The sequence below is a fragment of the Emydura macquarii genome, unplaced genomic scaffold (assembly GCF_026122565.2).
Source record: "Emydura macquarii macquarii isolate MOO-44397 ecotype Brisbane River unplaced genomic scaffold, CSIRO-AGI_Emac_v2 contig_302, whole genome shotgun sequence".
NCBI lineage: Eukaryota > Metazoa > Chordata > Testudines > Chelidae > Emydura > Emydura macquarii.
In genome coordinates, this window is record NW_027130439.1 from 1447342 (window position 1) to 1471280 (window position 23939).

Genomic DNA, 23939 nt, shown 5'->3' on the forward strand with positions numbered 1-23939 from the left:
GGGAGCAGTCATTGGACTAGAAAAAGAGAGACTGACTCAGTGGTTAGGGCTCCCACTTAGGGAGTGGGAGACCCTAGGTCTAGTCCCCCTGTTCAGATCACTCTTTCATTATTTATCTGCAGTGAAACAGCTTTAACAGGAGAGACTAAGGATGCCCCACATAAGAATAACCCATAGCTCAGTGGTTTGAGCACCTCCCTAGGTGTGAGACCCATATTCAAATTCTTTTTCCCTTTCAGGCGAGGGGGGCTGAACCTAGTTTTAGATGCCAGATAATCGCTCTAATCACTGGGCTAGTAGTTACATGGTGGGCATCACCACCTCCTCCAGCCTTTTGTGTGTGGAGTAAGGTCTGTGCCTAACTCATTCCCACAAGAACAGCTTAGGCACCTAAGCTGCATGACTCCAGGAGAAGGGTTCCCATTCATGGATCGCTAAGCAGAGAAAGTGCCTTCCTGTAGCCTGGATTTAGGGAGCTATCTCCATGAGAGTTCTTAACTCACACCCCTTTCATCAGGATCTCCCATTGGCTATCTTAGGTGGCTCCCCACCTAGCATACTGGCTTTGTGGATCCCATTCCCAGGTGCCTGTCTCTCACCAGTCATTGTACAGGCACCCTAAACATCATGACTTTCAGTGTTGTAATGCCTAAGTCCCCTTGTGGTTCCGGGCCAAAGTCCTGTGGGATTCTGACATGGGTTACAAGAAGAGTCACCAGAGGGGAGACAGACAGAATGGCCTGATCTATAGAAGAAGAACCAAGAGAGAATGGAGCCACGGACTCTGCTAAGAAGGAGCAAGTGTGCAGCTGTACAAAGGCACAGACTATTCAGGGATGTTTAGATGGGAGAAGAAATCCCGAGATTTCTCCAGAAGAAAATTACTGGAGACATTAGAGCAATTTCAATGAAAACTGTACAATGCTTTAGTACTCTACTCTGTACCGCATCTCAAAATAATTCTAAATTTAAAACTTTTAAACCATATTTCTGACCTTTCCTTTGTAGAGACTTCATTTTAAAAGAGTTATAAAATATATTGCTTCCAAAACTTCATATAATCTCTTTTTAGCTTTGCCAGAAATTGCTTCTGCTGAACTTGCCGGCTGAAGCAATTTCCTGCAGGCAATTCAGGGGTGTTTAGAGAAATTCTTCAACTTTTGTTCCATCACATTCTATAGGTTTAAGATTCCATGCTGTACAATCTCAGTTGGCTGGAAGATGTGCTCTTTGGGAATGATTGGACGTGCAGGCTCCGATGAAACTTATCTGTGATTTTTAAAGGACTATTAGAGGAAATCCTGAAATCTCTGAATAATCTCTTAACAAATGAAGATGGGGTGAGAGAGAGATTGAGTGACTGAAAACATAGGCGTGTGTTGTACCTATCTGTCCAAAGGGTAAAATGAAAATAGAAATAGGAGACAACTGCCTAATGTCTGTTCCGAGCAAACAATTCAGGCATAGAGTAAGCAAAACAGTATTGTATGTTTTTGGAAGCAATATATTTTATAACCGCCAAAAAATTGGATTATCATAAATAAGAAAATAATTTGTCTGGCAAGGCCTAATCTATCTCTGTCTAATCCACCTAGCTCTAGTATTTCTAAGGCATCTATCACCTAAGTACCAAATTAGGCCCTGATCCTACAATATGTTATGCATGGGCAAATCCCTGTTTTTATTCAGATCAATGGGACAACTCCATGTGCTTAAAGTTTGGTATATGCTTAAATACCTAGCTGAACTGGGGCCTAAATCAGCATTGTTGCTTATTTTACAATCTGTGCATATCCTGTCTTCTAAGATACACAGATCTTGCAATATACATGTAATAATAAGTGTTTATGGATCCTGAAAAGCGTGTGTTGAAGAATTATTTAAAGACCACAGATAGTTTCTCCTCTGCTGCAATCCTTACAAAACAGATATGAACTCTTATTAGATGGTTACAGCAAGTTACAATTGACTTTGTAGGTAGAAATGTATTCCTTGGAAACTTTTGCTAAGTGTTTTTAATAGTTTTTCGCATTGCTACAGGTATGTTAATTCAGATCTTTCACCAACACTAATTAAATTCACTTATATATATAATCTCTCTATATCTATATAATCTCACAGGAAAAAAGTTTTGTGATCCTGCTCCTATCTAACCATAAAGGAAATGGGGATGGTTCTAACACTATCAGGGCCTCTTGCTGATCCCCAGATTGGGAACCTTTTAACTGAAGGGTATTCTGTGCTCACACTATTTTTACACCTACGTAATTCCATTGATTTACACTGTGTAACTCCTGTTTTTAAACTCATGCCAGTGAGGACAGAATTGGGTATTTATACTGTCAGCTCTTTGTGAGAGGGACATCTGTATTGCGCTCTGCATCATTTTGGCACTGTATATACAGTGATTATAACGTTTAGACTTTTGAGAGACTGAAGTTTAAATTCTGCCATCATTTACATCTGTTCAGCCTCACTGAATTCATCTCCCCTCTGAAAACTAATGCTTCTCAGGTTGCGTGGATGCAAAAAAAATTATATTAATTGGCCCTTACTGGGCTAATTAGATCTCTTTTTAAATTCCACTACTCTTTGATGTTTTTCTTTTCAGAGGTGTTGATCACCTACAACTACAACTAGTTTCAGTGGGAGCTGTGATTGGTCAGCACCACTGAAAATCAGACCCTAAATGTCTCAGATTTCAAGGTGGCCAGCTATAATTAGTTCACAGTCTTGAAAATGAAGGGACACTTGTTACATTTATGTAAGCCACATAGTGAATCTATGGCAGAGCCAGGAATAGACCCCACAAGTCTTGACTCCTGACCCCATCACTTGCACTCCCTCTTGTTTCAAATAAGCTTGCACTGCATGACGTTTCCACCCAACAATGCCAGGGAAATTCTAGGATTTCTACTCCTGGGCCAAACACTTGGCTAGAGTAAATTGGCATAGTTTATTGACATCAGTAGTAGAGTTATGCAATTTTATACCGCTTGAAGATCTGGCCCAGTGAAATCCGATCACTGGAGCTATGCTAATTTATATAGTGGAGAATCTGGTCACGAGTCAGTGTCTTAAATGCAGAATTACCGTATTGCCTCAATAAAGAACATTCCTTGAAAAACAATTTTAAAATATATATATATATATAATTTGTTTATATATATATGATATCTTGATGTGACATATACTGAAAAAAATAGCAGATCACTTGATTTTTTTTTAAGCATTTCATCTTTCAAATACCCATTTAATGCAATGTAGAAACAGAGTTTTGTGCCTGTCAAACTAATTGTTTTTTATATTTCACCATGTGTACATGAAGGTACTATTAGGCCTGGTGCAAAAAGCTTTTAAAAAATAGACTAGATAGAATTTTAGGGAGATAAATTTTTTTAAACTATTATTTAATCATGGCTTGTGGAGTCTTTTTTGTTTTTTCCCCCCTGACTTAGCTGCGTTTATAGTGGTCCCACTTTCCTTAACAGGAATTGATACTGCATGCATACAATTCTGCATAAAGGAAAAAATGTATTATTTAACTTCCACAATTTGTCATTTGAAAAAATGATTATTTGTAACTATTTCAAAGGCTTTATAAAAATAAATACATGAAAAAATCTATTAGCCCCAAATTATTTCATAAGTGTAGAAAATGTTTGCTTTGATTGTAACTAAGTATGTTTTTATTTCAAATACAGGCTTAGGCAGTGTATTACTTTCACCTTATTTTTAGAAGATTGTCAGTTTTGTTGTTTCTGTAACTATGGTTTCAATGTAAGTAAGCCATTACCTTCTGTTACCCAGCTGTTGGGCTAAAACCCTTTAGGAATTCCCATTATGTCCAGCTGTTAGGGTAAAATATCTTCAGAAACAAGTGTACTGGAATGATACCATGTAGTATCCATTAGGACATTTATCACTTCTGGAGTAACACTGGCCTCAGAGGCTTTCTTTTGCTGACATTTAATTCAAACGGTCAAAGTTGTTGAAATCTAAAACTTGACCTAGTGGGACAGTTGTCCCATCTCAAAAGAAATATTTTCAATAATGCAGCTACATAGACTTTCTCAATCTATGCTAATGCCAGATGAGTAGTTGTTGTTGGTTTGTTTTTTTCAAATAATCATGGGACTGACCTACTCATGGTAAATAAATGTGTGCACATTCTTCTGACGAAGGATAGAAGAACTTCACATTATTGTATTTTGGGGTCCTTAGCTCCTCCCATTGTGTGGCAATAATTAGGTGATCCTGCACAATTGTAAAACATTTTATTTTAGTGTTCCTGTTTTGTTTTTTTTAAAAGAGGGCATGTGTTATGCTACATTTCCATACAAAGGGCCCAATCTTACAGGCACGTGTAGGCCCCAACTTTGGGCGCGGGAAAAGTTCTTAACAGTTATATATTATAAATTTGAGAGAGAGGGTGGTCTGGTAGTTTAGATCTTGGTCTGGGACATGGAACAACTATTCAGATCTCTGCTGTGTCACAGACATCCTGCATTGAGAAGTCAGTGGTGCTCTAAGTAGATGGTGTTGGCTGCTGTGCTGATCACAATACAGTGGGGTCTTAATCTCTCTGATCTCCATCTGTAAAATGGGGATAATAATCCTTCCCTTCTGCCACCCTTTGTCTTGTCTACTTAGATTTAAGATCTTCAGAATAGGGACTGTCTCTTCATATATATATATATATATATATATATATATATATATATATATATATATATGTAAATGCATAGCACAAGAGTTTTCTGATCTCATTTTTGATCAGTAGGTGTTACAAATACAAATAATAAACAGAGAGAGTGGGTGAGGTAATAGCTTTTATTGGACCTACTTCTGTTGGTGAGAGACAAGTTTTGAGCTTACACGGAGCTCTTCTTCAGACCTGGGAACACCACCACAGCTCCAACACCGCTGACGAATAATAAATGGTAATAATCAGACATAGAAATAAAAAAAGTTATCTAAAAACAACTAAGGTTGCTAATACAGCAGTGTAGTTACCTGACACATCATTTACAAAACCAAAGCATTTAAAACCAGGGACATGAGTACACATCCTAAAACTTACACTGCCCACATAATAAATGCATTATTCTTCTAAAAGAAAAGCATTTCTCATCACAACACAACAGCCTTAACTCTGCCCCCCTAGATTATTGGGGTTTTAATATATTTTTATCTTGATATTGATATCTAAATATTTTCCTTTAGGACAGTGGTTCTCGACCACGGGTACGCGTACCCCTGGGGGTACTCAGAGGTCTTCCAGGGGGTACATCAACTCATCTAGATATTTGTTTAGTTTTACAACAGGCTACATAAGCACTAGTGAAGTCAGTACAAACTAAAATTTCATACAGATGACTTGTTTATACTGCTCTATATACTATACACTGAAATGTAAGTACAATATCTATATTCCAATTGATTTATTTTATAATTATATGGTAAAAATGAGAAAGTAAGCAATTTTTCAGTAATAGTGTTCTGTGACACTAATGTATTTTTATATCTGATTTTGTGAGCAAGTAGTTTTTAACTGAGGTGAAACTTGGGGTACTCAAGACAAATCAGATTATGAAAAGGGTACAGTAGTCAGGAAAGGTTGAGAGCCACTTTATTAGGGGAATACTGTAAATTGGGGAACTATATTGGTTAAGATATTTATCAATTGACAGGACAGTTTTTTGGCAATTAACATTTATAATGATTGTTTCTTGAGAAAATGCTGGAGAGATGATTTAACTGGAAACGTGTCTAATAATAATAATGTCACTGACTTATGGGAAAATGATATATGTCCTGTGTGGATTTGCATTTGAGGCTGATTAAGCTGCATCATGAATATATATATATGTAGTATTCATTTAATTGCTTGGGTTTTGTAAATGACTTGATGGGTAACTTTGTTATATTCATTTAGCAACCTAAACAGGTCCCTGAGCTGAAACTTTATGTTTGGGAATTTATCAGGGGTTTTTAATATCTTTTTTTTTTTTTTGGTAGGACACAAAGAGACCCAGTGTTGTAAATTTCAAGTAAATGGGGATGGATGATTCACCAGATAATTAAGTTCAAGGAGTGAGCAGCACTGGCCATGCTAATAATAGCTCTTGCAGAACCCTGTCTCATTCAATGCATGCCTGTCAAGATATGCTGGTTCACTGTGTAGCTAAGCTAGCTATAAACACACCGCACAGCCAAACTAAACTCAGATTCCTGGTTAAAAGCACTAAAACTTAGAGCAAACTAAGTGTCAGAGTTACCTCCCTTGGTACTGCTACTAATGCCTGCTGCGCTAGGTCCTCAGCCTTTTCCATACTGAGACTCCATTTTACGTTTTGAAGCTTGTTGAGTCCCTCATCTGATCTACCTGGGATCCTCCTCCCCCTTGGCAACATGTGAAGGGCAGGAAGGGTTGTGTTACCCAGGCTGAGAACCCCTGTACCAAATCATAGTCATGGGTGTAATTTTAAGGGAATGACAAGGGACATTTCCACCTCAACTTTGAGCTTGGGAGGAAATGACACGATATTTCTTACAACCAATTTTCAGCTTTAGTTGGAGAGAAGAGAGAGAGGAAGAGGAGGATGTTGTTTAGTGTAGCTCAGAACTCGCACTCCACCTTATCAGCTGGGCAAGCAGGCAGCTACGGCTCTTGCCGTCAGGGGTCGTTCAGTTCCTGCTGGCTCTAGAGAAGACACTAAACCTTAGCAGCAGCTCTTCCCTTCTGAAGGAGGTTCTGGTGTGGTGAGGGAACTGGAACTGTAGCCGAGGGGGGACATTGGAGAGTACATAGTACTAGGGAGAGGATCTTGTGGAGGCACAATATTCATAATTAATACCTAGCTCTTATAGCTGGGGGTGTTTTGGGGCAGGGATCTGATCCCAAGGCGATATTTGGGGAGGGGAGCTGGGTGGGACACAGTAGCTGGGGAAAGGATATAGCCTCGGGATGTTTTGAGTTGGGGGACCTAGATTTGAGGGGAGCCCTTGGGGGGGAATTGTGGGCAGAGACAAACTCAGTGGAGATCTTAGGAGAAGGATCCAGGCTTAAAAGGGATATCTTAGGAGAGGGGAACTGTGGGTGGGACACAGCTTCAGAAGAGACCTTGAAGGGAGAATTGCTGGGAGGAGGGCATTGATTCAAGGAAAGCCTTGAGAAGTGAATCTGTGCTGGGAGACAGCCTTGGACATGGGGGGAGGAGATTTGGGAGTGGGGGTTTGATGTGGGAGAGAGAGACTGTTTGGGGAGAAGTTGTTCAGAACCGTATTGGTAGGGAGTTTCAGTAGAGAAAGAGGGAATTGGTGTGACTGGGGGCCTTTGAGGGGGTCTCATGGTACAGCACGGGTTTGTGTTTCCCCAGCTTTGCTGACATACTCTACTGGCCACAGTCCATGCATAGTACCTTTCATCTCTGTATCTCTAACCACTTTACAAAGGTGAGTGAATACATCTTATTATCCCGATTACACAGCTGGTTGAAGCAATTTGTATAAGGTACTGTGATCTAGTGGATTACGGATAGGTCTGCCACTGTAGAGATAAGGGCTCAGTTTCCAGCACGGCCACAAACTTATAATGTAAAATAGTTTGACAATTTTTTTTAAACTTTCCGGAATCCTCCTCCTCGGCCTTCAGAGTAACAGTGTCAATTTTTAGATCAACTCAATTTTCCAAGCCAAAGATGTAATGGAACTAAAACAGGGCTTTATAATGGAAGCTGATCACAACTTTTATTACAAATACCTGGGGGGGGGAGGGTGATTTTTCCCCTAACTTGACTTTTACTTACAACTTTAAAAAAATGATCATCAGATATGCAGCATGTAGCACAGGAGCGTGATTTGCATCAGTTAAAACTGAGTTCATTCAAGGCAACTTCCAGTTGACATTCGCCTACTGGGAAAAAAACATTCATACCAATCGTAATTGATTCTTCAGGATTTCTCCTGCTGGTGTTGATGATTGTTCCCGTTCACAGACTAGCTCATCTTTCTGTTTGAATCATGAAGGGAAGTTCTTCTTCGAGTGCTTGCTCAGGTTGATTACAAGCAAGTTTTCCCCCAGTGGTACCTGTCGGGTTGGTTAGGCGCCCCCTGGAGTAGCGCCTTTCCAGTTCCTTCTTACCGCCCTTGACGGTCATTTGAGCTTTAGTCTTCTTACTTCTGCAAGCATTCCCCGTGTTGTTCTTAGTGGTTCCTGTAAATAGTTAGATAGTTATGTCACTGTTGTTTGTAGTTATATAGCTATAGATAAGTGTTAAGTAGCGGTAAGTGGTTCCCCCGTTTCTGGGACTCCCTTCCCCCAGGCTTCGGGGTATGCCTCGGGCCCAAAGCTTCAAGCCCTGCGGATCCTGCCACAAGTCTATACTGAAAGGCGACCTGCACAACTCTTGCTTAAAGTGTTTAGAAGAGTCGCACCGGACAGACCGTTGCAGGATCTGTAAAAGCTTTCACCTGAGGAGCTGTAAGGAGAGGAGTGTGCGCCTAAAGCAAATGCTCATGGAGGCAGCTCTTCGGCTGCAACCCCCAGACCCAGCACTGGGCGTGTTGGTGCGCAGTGCCCTGGCGTCCGCTAGAGATCCGGTGCTGAAGAAGACCTCTGTGCAGAGGGAGTCTTGGCACCGACACTCACCGGTGCCAAAGCCAGTTCGGCACCGCTCCACTTCGCCAGTGCCCCATAAAAAGCACAGGGCGGACAGAGGGTGCTCACCTACGGTGCGGCCTATGGACGAGGATGCTAGTCCATTGTGCCCGCAGATGCATTCGGTGCAGAAGTCCCCGGAACTGTTGACAGCGGCTCCACAGAGAGCACACGCGAGCCTGGGGTATGTGGGCGCCCCGGTGAAGAGCTGGACCTCCCCTCCACATCACATACATTTGAGGCGGCGCGGGACCTGATTGCCATGACGGCACTGCTGTCCCCCATCTCGGGAGAGAAGGTGCCAGACCCAAGACCTCTGGCACCACTAGTCGCAGCGTTGTCTAGAGGCAAGCCACCAATGATACGGCACCAGTCGCTGATCACTCGGCACTGGTTGCCAACGCCTTAGCACCAATCACCCTCCCCGTAGCACCGGTCATCTGCATTTTGGCACCAGGAGCTGTCTCCTGGATGCCAACTGCCCTCGCCTTGGTTCCGGTCACCCTCGCCTCAGCGCAGATCATCTGGACCATGGAGCTGCTCAAGGGCCGCAGCTACCTCGGCACCACCCTGATGTCTGCGATCAGAGTCTGGATCATCAGACTGAGAAGTAGATTATGGTACCTCAAGAAGGTGCAGGTCGGAGAGACGGTACCACAAGGAGGATAGGAAGCAAGGACCCCCTGCTGGACCTTGGCCTATGCAGTGGCAGGTGCCCTAGCAATGTCCCTTCTGGACCCCATGGGCATACCACCAAGCCCGAGAGTCTCAGCCTAGGGGCCCCTATTCGATCGCCTAGGAGAGCCAGACACCTGGCACCTTGGAGGACAGAACCATGCTGTGCAGCACCGAGGCCAGTTGACGCAGGGAAGTGGTGCTGTTGGGGGAGGTTGGTGTAGCGCATGGTGCCGAAGAGGAAGATCCTGGCACCAAGGTGGGCCCCAACACCCGGAGAGAGGTCCCGGGTAGGGAGAACCCTTCGGGCCAGGACATCCTCAAGGCTGAGTTGGGACCCAGGGCCTTGTCTTCTTCCTCCCCTGACAAAGCACTAGTGGGGACGTCGACCACCACTATCCCTATGGACAATAGGGCCCACCAGGAGCTGTTAATAAGGGTGGCGCTAAACTTGGGTCTACAGGCAGAGGAGGTCCGTGAGTCTGTAGACCCAGTGGTGGACATTCTGGCTCTGGAAGGTCCCTCAAGGGTAGCCCTGCCTCTGATTAAGATGGTCCAGTCCACAACACAAAGACATTGTGGCAAACACCAGCCTCTTTCCCACCTACCGCAAAAGGGATAGAGAGGAAATATTTTGCTCCGTCTGAGTACCTTTTCACTCACCCTCAGCCTGGTTTTCTCATTGTGTCTGCGGTGAACGAAAAGGAAAGGCAGGAGGAGCAGGGTCCGACACCTAAAGTGAAGGAGCCTAAGACACAGGACCTATATGGGAGGAAGGTCTACTCCACTGGGGGCCTGCAGCTGCGAAGTACCAGCCAGATTCTCAGCAGATACAACTTCAACTCGTGGGACATACAGACCACCTTCTGGACAAGTCCGAGGCAGAGTTTGGAGCCATGGTGGAGGAGGGAAAAGTGGTAGCCAGGACATTGCTACGGGCTGCATTAGATGCAGCTGATTATGAAGCAAGAACTATCGCTTCGGGCCTGGCCATGAGAAGACATTCCTGGCTGCAGGTGTCAGGCCTGCCTCCTGAGGTCCAGTCCACCATCCAGGACCTCCCCTTTGAAGAAGTGGGGCTATTCTCGGAGCAAACAGACTCTAAGCTCCACAGCCTCAAGGACTCTAGGGTGACCTTGAAATCCTTGGGTCTGCATACGCCTTCCACAGAGGAAGCACTTCAAGCCCCAGTCCAGCCAGAGGTTTTGTCCACCGCATCCTCGGCAGGACTTCTCCAGGAGAAGGGGTAGGAATCACAGGTATAGAATGCCCTAGCCGCCCAACCCTGGCAAAGACTCAGGAAAACAGCCGCCAGGGCCAAAACAAAATTTTCGAGGGTGCACCTGAGGGCGACACTCCAGGACAGTTATTGGATCCTGTCCCTCCTTTCTGCAACCAATTATCCCACATTTACCGTGCTTGGGCCTGAATAACATCGGACAGATGGATGTTGCGCAGTTTTGTTCTGCCCCTCCTTCCCACCCCCGTTCCTTTCAGGGACCCCCCTTATGTGCAACTTCTCATAGGAGTGGTGCAAGAGCTGCTTCACACTGGAGCGGTAGAAGAGGTCCCTCAGGAGCTAAGAGGAAAGGGTTCTACTCCAGATATTTCCTAATCCCAAAGGCAAAAGGGGAGCTGAGGCTTATCCTTGATCTGTGGAATCTCAACAAGTTCATAAAAAAGCTGAAATTCCGCAAGGTCTCCCTAGCCTCGATCATTCCCTCTATGGATCTGGGGGACTGGTATGCCGCCCTTGATCTAAAAGATGCTTACTTCCATATCTCAATAATACCCTCCCACAGGAGGTTTCTCAGGTTCATAGTAGGACACAATCACTACCAATTCGCTGTCCTCCTGTTCGGCCTACTGGCAGCGCTGAGAATTTTTACCAAATGCATGGCTGTGGTTGCGGCATTCCTGAGGAAGCACGGTGTCCAAGTATACCCAAATCTGGGCGATTGGCTAGTCATAGGCCACTCCAGGGAGCAGGTAGACGCCCAAGTCATCCTAATATGGGCAACCTTCCTCAATTTGGGTATGCAGCTGAATGTGAGCAAATCAACATTATTGCCCACGCAAAGAATAGAATTCATAGGGGCAGTTCTGGACTCAATACAAGCCAGAGTTCTGCTGCCTACTTCCCTACCATGAGAGCTCGAAGTTGCCTAACGCTTCTAGGCCACATGGCCTCCTGCACGTACAGGGTCCAGACCTCTCCAGTTGTAGCTGATGTCAGTTTACTTGCCCCCACAGGGACAGTCTGGACAGAGTGGTCTCTCTCGCACCACAGGTTGTAGAGTCCTTTCAGTGGTGGCTCAGCCCGACGTGTATGAAGGGGTCCTATTTGCCAGGCCACAGCCATCGTTGGTGCTGGTTACAGACGCTTCAGCCTTGGGGTGGGGAGTGCATCTCGGCAAACTGACGACTCAAGGCCTTTGGTCCCCAGAGGAACTGTCACTCCACATAAATGTCAGGGAACTGCGGGCGGTCAGGTTGGCCTTCCAGGTGTTCCAGTCTCACCTGGCAGGGAAGGAGGTATCATTGTTGACAGACAACACCACAGCAATGTTTTATATGAACAGATGGGGGAGCACGGTCCTCTCCTCTGTGCCAGGAAGCCATCAAACTCTGGGACTTCTGCATCTCCTGCTCCATCCACCTGGAAGTGTCCTACCTGCCTGCCTCCCAGAACGAGCTGGCGGACCCTCTCAAGCCACTCCTTCAACACCCACGAGTAAACTCTCCACGCGGATATCATCAGAAACGTTTTCCAGAGGTGGGTGTTTCTCCAAGTAGACCTCTTTGCGATGCGGTCCAACAGGAAGTGTCACCAGTTTTGCTCCTACTGGGGGCACAGCCTGGGTTCCATGGCAGATGCATTTCTCCTTCCTTGGGTTCACCACCTGCTCTATGCATTCCCACCCTTCCCTCTTGTTCACAAAGTCCTCCTGAAAATCAGGAGAGACAGAGCCTCGGTTACACTTATAGTCCCAGCGTGGCCCAGGCAACACTGGTACACAACGCTGTAGATATCTGTAGACACCCCGATTGCCCTGCCATTGGTTTCAGACCTGATCACGCAGACCCACGGTCAGCTGCATCACCCCAGCCTAGAGTTGCTTCATTTTACAGTGTGGAAGCTGTGTGGTTGAACCTAAGGGAGGCAGAGCGTTCGGAGCAAGTGCAGGAGGTTCTCCTTGGTGGTAGAAAGCCATCCACCAGAGCGTCATACTTAGAAGAGGTTCTCAGTATGGTCGCTACAAAAGGGCACTCCTTCAACGCAGGCTCTGCTGCCACTTTACGCTGGATTACCTACTGCACTTGAAGCAGTTGGGTTTGGTGGTTGCATCCGTGAAGGTGCACTTGGCAGCTATTTCCGCTTTCCACCCAGGAGAAGGAGGCTGTTCAATATTTGCCAACCCTATGGTGTCCTGTTTCCTCAAGGGCCTAGAAAGATTTTACCCTCCAGTAGGTCGTCCAGTTCCAGCATAGGATCTTAACCTGGTGCTCAATAAATTGATTGGCCCCCATTCAAGCCCTTAGCTTCATGTTCCTTATTGTACTTCATGTGGAAAGTAGCCTTCCTTGTCGCTATTACCTCGGCAAGGAGAGTGTCTGAACTCAGAGCCCCCGTATACAGTATTCTATAAGGACAAGGTGCAGCTGCACCTGTACCCGGCTTTCCTGACCCAGGTGGTCTCTCAATTTCACACTAGTCAGGAGATTTTCTTGCCAGTGTTCTTTCCAAAGCCGCATGCCAGCAGCAGGAAGTGTAGTCTCCACTCCTTGGATGTCAAACGGGCATTGGCATTCTGTATAGAGCGAACAAACCTTTTCGTAAATCGAATCAGCTTTTCATCGCTGTAGCAGATAGGATGAGAGGACTCCCAGTATCCTCTCAGAGGATTTCGTCCTGGATTACCTCTTGTATAAGAGGTGCCAGGCCCGGCTCTAGCAGCGCATTCCACAAGGGCTCTGGCCTCGTCAGCAGCGTTCCTGGCTCATATTCCCACATGGGATCTGTAGAGCTGCAACATGGTCTTTTATACACACATTTACTTCACATTATGCCATTACCCAGTATGCCAGGGACGATGTGGCATTTGGTAGAGCAGTGCTCCAGTCGGCAATCTCGTGAGCTCCAACCCCTCCTCCGTTGGTCTGCTTGTAAGTCACCTGCTTGGAATCGACATGAGGAAGCACTTAAAGAAGAAAAAATGGTTACTTAGCTTCTGTAACTGTTGCTCTTTGAGATGTGTCGTTCATGTCCATTCCAAGACCCACCTGCCTACCCCTCTTGTCAGAGCCAATCGGCAAGAAGGAACTGGAGAGGTGGCGGGTCAGCGGGCCCCTATACACGGCACCATGGAGGCGCCATTCCTGGAGGCGCCTAAACCGACCTGCCAGGTACCGCTGGAGGAAAACCTTCCGACGACTGTGCATGCGGCGTGCGCACACCTGCTTGGAATGGACATGAGCAACACATCTCAAAGAACAGTTACAGAAGGTAAGTAACTGGTTTTTATCTCTGTCTTTACAGTGTGACATTATCACTATGACAATAGCTGTGACATCAAAATATAAGCATTATAATTTCTTTGCCTGTAAGGAGTGAAGAGAGGTTTTCAGCATGCTGCAGCCACTGGAGAGGGACGATTCCCCACCCCCAGAATATAGTGTAGTGGATCTTGTAGCATGTAGTGTATAGCAGAGTCTGTGGCTGTGTAAGAAGTCCAAATGGCTTCTGTGGAGGGTGAAAGAGGATTTTGGTTGGATTATCTCTTAGATGGAGAGTTGAGCTCCATGTATGGAGTGTACGTTTCTTATTTGCCCTTCCTCCTCCAATCCTGCTCCTCCTTTGCATCATGGAACCTCACCAGTTCCACTGCAGGGAAAGACTACTTGGCTATGGACAAAAGAGCAGCATTTATCCTGTGATGGGATGCACCTGCCCTTCGTGGACTCCTGCAGGAGGCCCCATGGTCCTACTACATCCCATGCCAGGAAAGGAGCAGTGAAGGTGGGTCCTCCAGGCCTGCCTAGAGAAGCCTCATAGAAGAGCAACCAATCAGAGCCCCCAGGCTGAGATAAAAGGAGCTGCAGGGCTGTCAGTTCCTGCCTGGGACCAGAAGGGTGGGGAAGGGTGTTTGTCTCTGGCCAAAAGAGCTTGAAGAATAACCAGAATTTGGTTCTGGCTGCATTTGCTTAGGCTGGGAGACAAAGGACCTGAGAACTTTAACCTTGAGGTGAGGGGTGAAGATAAAGGGGCCAGATGGGAAGAGGCCCAGGGAAGTAGAAGCAAGTAATTGAAGTGAGTGGTATGTGGCTGCTATTTATAGGGTCCCTGGATTGGAACCAGGAATAGTGGGCATTCCCGTGAAAGGAATAAGGCTCATTTGGAAGCCTGATTGAAGGGCTGAATTTGAAGGGCCAAGAGTTGGGGCTGAAGACGCTGGTGAGAGTAGAAAAATGATTGTGGTGTAGTCTGCTACCCTGGAAGGGGTGCATTTTGATTGTGATCTGGCCAGAGGGCTGAGCCACTGGAGACCAGCCAAGCAAGATTGACAATGGACAGGGTGTGCCAGGAGCAGGAAAAGGCATGCGGCAGCAGGAGGCACTCAAGAGGTGAGATTACCCAGATTACATCCTCTTAGAGAATAAAACTACCCAAACCACAAAAATAACAAACAACCAAGATTGGAAGATGGGTTTTTGTTTTTTCATTTTATTTTGCCCCATTTATTTTTAGGTCCTGGCAGGAAATGTGCTATAGCATCAGATGGTATATTTGGGAAATACAGTAATCAGCCCATTAGTTCCCGTTTGATAGTTCTAAAAGGAACAGCTTAGTTGTTTGCATTGAACAGCCTGATAGTTTTGAGCCCAACGCTTACACTAAACACCTTGTCCTATGGAATTATAAATAATAAGGATGACTTGAGGGAGCAAGAGACTGGGAAAGTAGTGTGTTCTGTGTTGGGACAGATTTGTTTCTTCATTTATTAAATTGTAATAACTGCAAAATGATTGACAAATACAGTATGGTTGTTCAGCCAACATTGGTCCTGATCCAGTAAAAGCCCCTAGTCACATGAATTATCCTTACTGCTCTGAGAAGTACTATTGACTTCAGTGGAACTACTTGTGTGAGTAATGATAATTTAGGCTGCTCTTTTAGTCTAAATGAACAATCTCCCATAGAGGGGAATAGTAGAATTTTCTCTCTCCTTACAGGACCTGCTAGATGGTGCAGTCACAACTCATTTTCAAGTCCTTAAAATTAATCATATTTCACACTGTTGCTACAGTGAGTGCTCATTTCTAGAAATGTACCTGCTCTGATGCCTCACAGTTACATGAAGTTTCAGAGTGGGATCTTCAAAAATTATCAGCATTGCTTCCATTTCCATTCAATAGGCATTCCTCAGTTTACATCAGTGGGAGAAAAGATAGGTCAATGCTGAGTGATCTTGAAAATTTTGTCTTAAATTTTAAATCAAATATGTCTAACCATAGCACTCCATTAAAAAAAAGATAGATAATACTTATGAGACTAAGGCTCTAAATAAATTGTAAAAATACACCCTGCTTTTGATTAAACACACAGGCAGCAGTAAGCGACCAAGAATTAATGGTTCTTTTTAGGAAGATGCTGCTGTGTATTTGAATGAGAACTGGTGAGTTTGTTTTTTTTTTAACAAATGGCTGCCTCTAAATGTATGTATAAATAATAGTTCTTTTTACAGCATAATTGTTCTTACTGCAAATCAGAAGCATGGGCTTCTATACTCCCACCTTCAGAAAAATATGAATGTCTTTCTACTTTTGAAAAAAAAATTGCAAATCATACTTCCTCAGGAGGAGTGTATGGATTGCCTCCAAACTGTTGTTTGCTTGTTTTTGTTTTTTTCTTAGCTTTTTACAAAAGTCTTAAATATATGTAAATATGTAAACACTATGCACATACTAAGAGTTTGATCCTAGGCCTGTAGGAAGTCAATGGCAAACTTCCCATTGATTTCAACAGTGCAGGATCAGGCGCTGAGCTAGTACAGTACAAACACGCCTAAGTCACTCAGGGAGCCATGGATTCAGTAAAATGAAAGAACAGGTGCCCGTTTCAAAACCAGCTGTCGGAGGCATCAGACTGAGTGCTGAAAACCTTCCTGCACATATTGGAGTTCTCTTGATGGAGAGGGTATTCAGAACCTGCAAGCAGTTTGACTTTTCCTTTCCGAGAGGTGTACCGTTTGCCAGATGGCAGGCTTTCATATTTAGTCACATATTGCCTGCAAAGACACAACATTGTTATCTAGTATAACCAAACTGATATAAAATCTGTACCCTACATATGAATCTATGTAAGGGCATGCCACATGCATGCCAGACTGATTGGTTTCAATATGATTAATGGGGTGTATATATAATCAGCATACAGATCTATCAGTACAACTAGTACCATGTTTTCAGAGAGATGGGATTCCTGGGAGAGCTTCAGGAAATTCCCATCTATTTGGCCCATCACTGTACACGTTATCCTCTAGCCAAGGAGGACGGAATGGAAGCCTTTCGCACAGGGACAGAGAATGCTGCCACCAGACCATTCTCAATTCTTGGCAAATATGGAGCAAGACAGAGAAGCAAACCCAGGCCTCTTACATGGCAATGCAGTGCTACCACTTAGCCATTGAAAACACCTTTTACTCTATTGTATAGTTATTTTCAGTTTCCAAGTGGAAAACTGCTGTAGTTAAAAAAAACAAAAAACTTCCAAACACATTGAAGTACAGTATCTATTACAGAGCCTGATTGAGCAAAAGCACTACATATTCTGGCATATCAGTAAGCAGTATGTCATAAAGGCAGCCTTGCAGGCTCAAGTCCTGTATGGCTAAGCACTTGCATCACTGTCAATGGCCTAATGAACAGATCACAGATAGGTGCTGTTGGTGGTGCTTCTTTGTTTGACTCTCAGGTCTTTTTACCATTTATAATGATGACAATTTAGGGTAATGTAGTGGGCTTATTTCACTTGGTTTTTACTTCTGAGTGGAAAATTTGACAAAAGTGAGAAATCAAAGCAAGTGCAGTGGTCTTGTCAGAGTCCCTACTGAACGTTTATCCAAATTCCTGGCATGTCGTAGGCCAGGGATGAACTGCATTAGCAGAGACGTTTGCGTGTGGGAGTGATTTTGCACAACACCTCCTTGTATCATGCTTAAATCTAGTCTCGGTCACAAACATGGAGGGTTAAAAACAATCAAACATATGGAGGGGGAAAAGTTCTGGAGTCCCCAGATGGTTAATTGGAAATCTCATATAGTATTTTTATTTCTTACCTGAATGGCGATTCAATTTTGTCCATCTGCATGCAAACTAAAAATGGATACTCTGAAAACTGCACTGTGGAGATGAAGTCTAGTGTTGTCTCTGTTTCAAAACTGGTTTCCATACCAGCCTTTACAAAGAAGGAATCCACTATGATATTACCAACTACCACCAGGGCCCCCCTACAAGTAAATTCAAATATTAGAATTTATCATTAACAGATATCAGATTAACAGATTATCAGAAACAAACAGGAGGTTAAATTGCACATAGTCCTAACACTGGAGCAGCATAATATTGACTGCTCTCTTGGAGTTTGATCTTACACGAGTATATCTGGAGAACTCCAGTTGACGCCAGTGGGGATTGTATACACACACGCAGAAAGGAGAAAAGAACCATTAATGCTGAGTGAAACATACACTTTTTGGAACATACACCCTTTACCATTGGAGCCTGCTGAAAAAGCATGGTGTGTATGCTGTTGTGACGTCCAGGATTGATTCCTCAAAGGGCCTCCTTTAGCTATCTATCTGAGTAAAAGAGGGATGTAAAATACTACCATGTTGATTTGGTAGTATTTTATACTCACTTTGCACTGGTGCAAATGACTACAGAACGTGTCTGGCTAATCAAACACAAAGTCTTTGCTCACTGACATTTTTGAAAAATCTGTTCAATATTTGCAGAACTTATAAAATATTGTTGTCGGGGAATGAAACTCAGATCTGGTGTAAATGGGACCAGTAGAGTTGCACCCACTTACACTGGGATTGAATTTGGTTCAGAGGATGTACTCTCTCTGTTTCATGGTTATCTTCAAGAGCACTGACATCTATTTTGTAATTGCTTTATTGGTCTCCTATCAAGAACTGTACTATATGGATGGGTAAGCGTCACTCACTATCCAGGAGAGGGATCCTTGCCACTCAAAGCTGGTAAAAGCCAGGAAGGAGAGCCTAAATCTATTATTGATGACAGACATTGATGCCTCTCTTCATTAGTGCAAAATGCACTACCCTAAAGCAAGTAGTGTTTAGGTCTTTTCCAAGAAATCATAAGTTAACGTTAACAGCCTTGGCCATTTCCCCCATTATTTCAACCACCACCCTGTTGGGGTTTCATCATGCTTTTCCTGCACATCCAAAATGCCCGTTGAATTCAACAGAATTTGAGGGTGTTCAGCATCCTACCAGGGATGCTCAGCACCTTGCACGGGCAGCCACCTTCCCCGCCCTCTATGGAGATCAGCATCTCATAATTCCACTTCCCATTCAGAGAGCAAAAGATGTAATTCACCCAAGAGAGACCACATCCCTACTTCTGGTCAGGATTGAGTGAGTAAACTTCTGCAATGCTGCCTCAAGCTAGAGATCCAATAATATTAAATTCACTCTCAAATTCTAAAGAGGCAGCATAATCGATCATTTTAGACATGAGTCTGGAAATAAGGGGTTCCTGCATTTTAATCCTTATTCTGACACTGATTTGCTGTATATCCTTGGGTAATTACTTGATCTCTCTGCCTCTGTTTCTCCCACTTTACAGTGATGGTAATTATTTCACAGGTGAGGATTAGCTAGTTAATTAGTGGGTAACGTTTTCAAAAGTGATTTAGGCACCTAAGGGCCTAAGTCCCACTGACTTTCAATGAAGCTTACATTCCTAAGTCATTTTTGGAAATGGATGTAGGTTCCCAAATCACTTAGGCACTTTGCAAAAAAATAACCCAGCGTATTTAAAGCACTTTGAAGATTTGGCTCAAGTTCAGTTCTCACATCCACTGATACAATCTCATTGAGGCTGGTGGAGCTGTCTTAGTCTAGGAGAGGGCAAAATGTAGCCTTTGAAGCACTAAAGTTCATTCTGATTTCCTAAAACAAAGCCTTTAAACAGATTAAAGGTGATTCATTTTTATATCTTTTCTTCCCCTGGTATTTTCAGACAGACCACATACTTACTGCCGCATTATTTTTTCCCTGAAATAAGAATCGAATTTTAAAAGGTGTTTAATATAACTGTCCCTTCTTTTAATGAAAATGCAAGGTTGCTTCTGTTTTAAAATTCTCAAAATAGACCAGCTCATTTGACATTTTTCGTATATCAGAATATAAGGTTACAGCAGGGAGTGGAAGTATCTCACCGATTCTTAACACTCGTTTTGGATTCTCTGTACCAAAGACTGAACTCCATTCCACCTGAAATGTCAATGGAGAGACCACCCTGGAAACCTGCACTGGCCTGCAGCCCAGACTGTAACTGAAGGACCTGAAAGCATAAAAGAGCACAGATAACCCTCCATTTTGCTCAATGCAGATTAAAAATGGTGTTCGTTTTCTTGTTTCTTTGAGGACTCGATCCCACCTTTGTGGGGAGAAAGTACATAGAGCGCCCCTCTTTCCTCTTGCATTTTTGTGCAGGGGATGGACAGAACTTCACAGGGAGTAGCCTCTGTTCTTGCCCAGCACCCTCATGAAAAGGAGTGGGATGAGGGTGGGACCATGAGCCTGTCCTTCCTTCCTCCCACCCCATACACCATCCAGCATAGCTGGTCAGGCACAGAACATGGAGCATCCTGCCTCCTTCTCTCAAAGTGTGACACAGCTACCGCACCGGCATGCAGGAAAACCACAGTGGAATGAATGCTGGCTTACTCCGAGTTTCTCTCGGAAGAGCCTGCCACCTGAGAGCACCCAGTGCAGAATCTTGTCCCCTAGTGGCAGTAAAATACCCACTGGTGCCCAACAGGCAGGACCATGATATGGCACCACCACAGTGGACAGATTTGATGTGAACAATCAGGTGGCAGCCACCAATACAAATTGCCTGTAATATTTTGCTATCAATGCACTCTTTGCCAGCATTGGACATTCTGCTTGAAACCTTTACAGCTGGACTGGAAATGCATTGCATGGAGTTGGTTTCGGAAGTGATAATAGCTCAGCCTCCCAGCAGTTTGTTACTTTTGAATTTTGACAGCCAGCCAAGTTTTTAAAGTTCAAGCCGCTTGGTAATATGATTTGCCTTATATAACTGCCCTGCTTGCTTTAAAACTAGATAGACTAATTCATTTTTTTAAAAGAACATTTCATTTTGAAAAAGTTGATTTTGGCCACTAAACCCCGCCCTGCCCCAACTTTACAATGTAAATGACTGGCACTAATCAGTAAAGTCAAACTAATTGCTGAGGTCCATGGAACACCATTGGTGGAGGGAGATGTACAGCACAGTGCCCTGAGCACAGGCCATGGAATCAGGAACTCCCCACTTCTAATCATGGCTCTGACACCGACTCCCTCTGTGGCCTTGGTCAAGTCCTTTAGGGCATGATCTAGAGCCCACTGAAGTCAATAAAGAGACTCCAGCTGACTTCAGTGGGCTTTGGAGAAGATTTGTAATCTCTCTGCCTCAGTTCACCTTCTGTTGATTAGAGCTGTGCAGAGGGTAACTCCATTTCACGAAGGTTTCCTAAATTTGGCTTCATTTTGAATTGGAATGAAACTCACAAAATTCTCCAATGATGTAAATTCAGGAGAAGATGGAGAGGGTGGATCAATCAAAATGTTGGTTTCCACAAAATTAAACATTTTGTTTCACTTTATACTTTTTAAAAATAATACAACATTTAAAAATATTTCCCAACAAAAATTGAACGATTTATTCTGAACATGTCAAAACAGGCCATTTTGATATTGTCAAATTGTTTGTTTGTTTGTTTGTTTGTTTTTCTCCAAAGCAAAATGGTAAAATCAAAAGTGATTTTGAAAAGCATTTTGATGGGCCTGCATTTTCCAGTGAAAAATCATTTTGTTGATCTTCTGAATTTTGAGTGACTCTAAAAATGATGATTTCTCTACTTGAAATAGAATTAGTTAATTAAAGTAGCACTCTGAACCTCACTTTGTAGAAGGTAGTTATTGCCCAGTAAGCTTTTATATTTAAAAAACGGAGTGGCTGTATGGGCCCTGGGAGCTCCTCTTCCCAAGGAAGAATTTGTCTCCCCTGCTAGTGACGTCTGTGAGGCAGCTTGGGTGTCCCTTGTGACAACAGCAGGAAGCAGCCAGGCATCTGAGGGTCTGTCTGCACTGCAATATACCACCTGTGGCTGGCCTACATCAGCTGACTTGGGCTTTGGCTGCGGAGCTATGAAATTGCAGCCCGGAAATCTACACAGTGTTACAGCCCTGCAGTCCGAGCCTCGCAGGCTTGAGTCAGCTAACAGGGGCTAGCCGCAGGTGTTGCGTTCACACAGTGTAGACATGCTCTCACAAGCCAGTGGGTAGAAAGACCGTAGGTGCCTCCATTCCTTCTGGGGCTTGAAGAAGCAGGATCAAGCTACACCCCCTTCCATAAACGCCAGCAGTAATGGAGCTTTGAAGGAAATAGCAGGTGTGGGGCGTAGGGAATGGGCACTCTGCCTGGAGAGCAGTCACAGGAGAAATGAGAATAGGAGCAGCCACTTTCTATTCAGTGGAAAGTGGCTTTTAATTCCCCTACATGCAGGCAGCGGCTATCTCCCCTCGCTGTTGAGGAAAGGGGGGCCTGTTGCTGGCCAGCCCATCTTTCACGCCAGTTGTCCTGGCGAGATGAATTCCCCACACTGAGCAGGGTTAGCACAGTGTAAGGGGCCAGACGTATGGCCCTGCCTGTGGGGCACAAGTACACAAGCTGTTGTCTACTCTCGGTGAAATCTGCTGCTCTCTTTCTCCTTTTCTCCTGTCATCATGTCTCTTCGGGGTGGGGATACTTGTCCTCCCTATACCCAGTGGGTCCCTCCCCGTGCCAGTATCTCTGTTCCTGTGTTTTTCCCTGTATCACTGCAGCTGTTTGCAGGAGTGCTTGATTCTGCCCCCTTCCACTTCTCCGCTGGACAAAGGGTCGCGCTATGGTCCTTTCTTTGCTCGCTGCTCAGCAGCCCTGCTGTCTCCTGTGGAAGCTGTCTTGAGAAAGACCTAGGCTCCCACTCAAACTCAGTCAGCAGGGTTTGGTGTTTAGCGAGGTTGGTTGTGGGAGAAGGGCCTTAAAACCTTCCTCTCATGGTGTCTGGAGCCTGGAGAAATGTGGTGACTGTATATGGTTACTTCACCTTTTAAGGTCTGAAACATTCTGTGTTGCAGAGTTCAATAGGCTTGTCACTGGGCAGTCAGTTGCTACTGGAGTGGGCTGAACATTTAACCTAAGAATGCAGTGGGCTGGATGTAGTTTATAAACAAGGATACCCTCACTAGCTTGAGCACATGTTGTCCAGTTTTCTTGTTATTCTTATCTAATTAAAGTCTTTGGGTGAAATCCTGGCCACAATGAAGTCAAAGGAAGTTTTGCCATTGATTTCAATAGGCCCAGTATTTCACGCCTTGTAGCTAATTAAAAATGCTTGGCTTATCTGAATCTGGAGACGTTCCATATCTCTTTTTTAAACATTAGAACCAGACTGGGCTATAACTCCATGTACGTGAGCACATAATAGCATACATTCTGAAAGTCATTTGTGCACAAGCGGGAGCAAATTTTTGGAGATGCATGTCAAATTGCACGTATTTGAGTGTAGGGTCGATTTGTGAAGGCTGCATTATTAAATGTAACAGTTACTGTGGATGTGATTATGTAGGGCTTCAAAGGCTGCAATAGCTAAGTTAAATTTGCCTTTAAAGCTCAAAGAACATGTCGTGAACACCTGTATCTTTTTGTTTAATGTTTTTATGAGTCTTGACAACAAGGTTGGCCTGATCATCGATTTCCTGCTCTAGGGCTGAATTCTGTCCTCAGTTACATCTGTGCAAATCCCATTAAAGTCAATGGGCATTGACCTTTTAGAGGTGCTGTTTTCCTTTGCCTTTCTACTTAAAGCTTAACAGCATCCTTTGTAACAGAAGACGGGATATTAAAAGTTGGGATCAATGTCTTGGTACTGATTCAAAATGCTGAAGTAGACCAAATTTCTACAAGAGCTCCACTACATACTGTACTGGGTTTACTACTGGAATGGAATGCAAATGGAATTGCTGAAAAAGGCACTTCTTTGGGAACTGGTTACCCTCCCATAGGGTCTGGTTTTCAAATGGCTGCTTTGACCTACTCATAAAATATTTGGTTTCTCTGTTGTTCTGGTAGGTGTGATGCTGAGAAGAAATATTGTTCTTACACCCAGGAGCGTTAATGTATGTGTCTTCATAGGCTTAAAATAATTCTAGGAGAATGGTTTCTTTTATGACTGGGATTATGATTTGCCACATTCATTCTTAACCCTTGAACAGTGTTGTGAAAGATGGTGATA

At 44.1% G+C, this 23939-nt stretch overlaps 1 protein-coding gene across 3 annotated transcripts in view; it reads right to left on the reverse strand.

Moving 5' to 3' along the window:
• Window positions 1-4820: 4820 nt before the first annotated feature.
• MTTP (microsomal triglyceride transfer protein) overlaps window positions 4821-23939 on the reverse strand; it is a 47553-nt gene continuing 28434 nt past the window's right edge. Inside the window, exons 16-20 of one of the 3 annotated variants that reach the window (XM_067553754.1) lie at window positions 19809-19933; window positions 17677-17847; window positions 16547-16626; window positions 13415-13539; window positions 4948-8218 (exon numbers count right to left, since the gene is read on the reverse strand). In XM_067553754.1, the coding sequence (XP_067409855.1) occupies window positions 8159-8218; window positions 13415-13539; window positions 16547-16626; window positions 17677-17847; window positions 19809-19933 (561 nt within the window). In that variant the 3' untranslated portion in view covers window positions 4948-8158. Of the gene's footprint in view, window positions 4927-4947; window positions 8219-13414; window positions 13540-15048; window positions 16627-17676; window positions 17848-19808; window positions 19934-23939 lie in introns of those variants that run through there. The other 2 variants (XM_067553774.1, XM_067553764.1) reach the window with 2 other exon arrangements.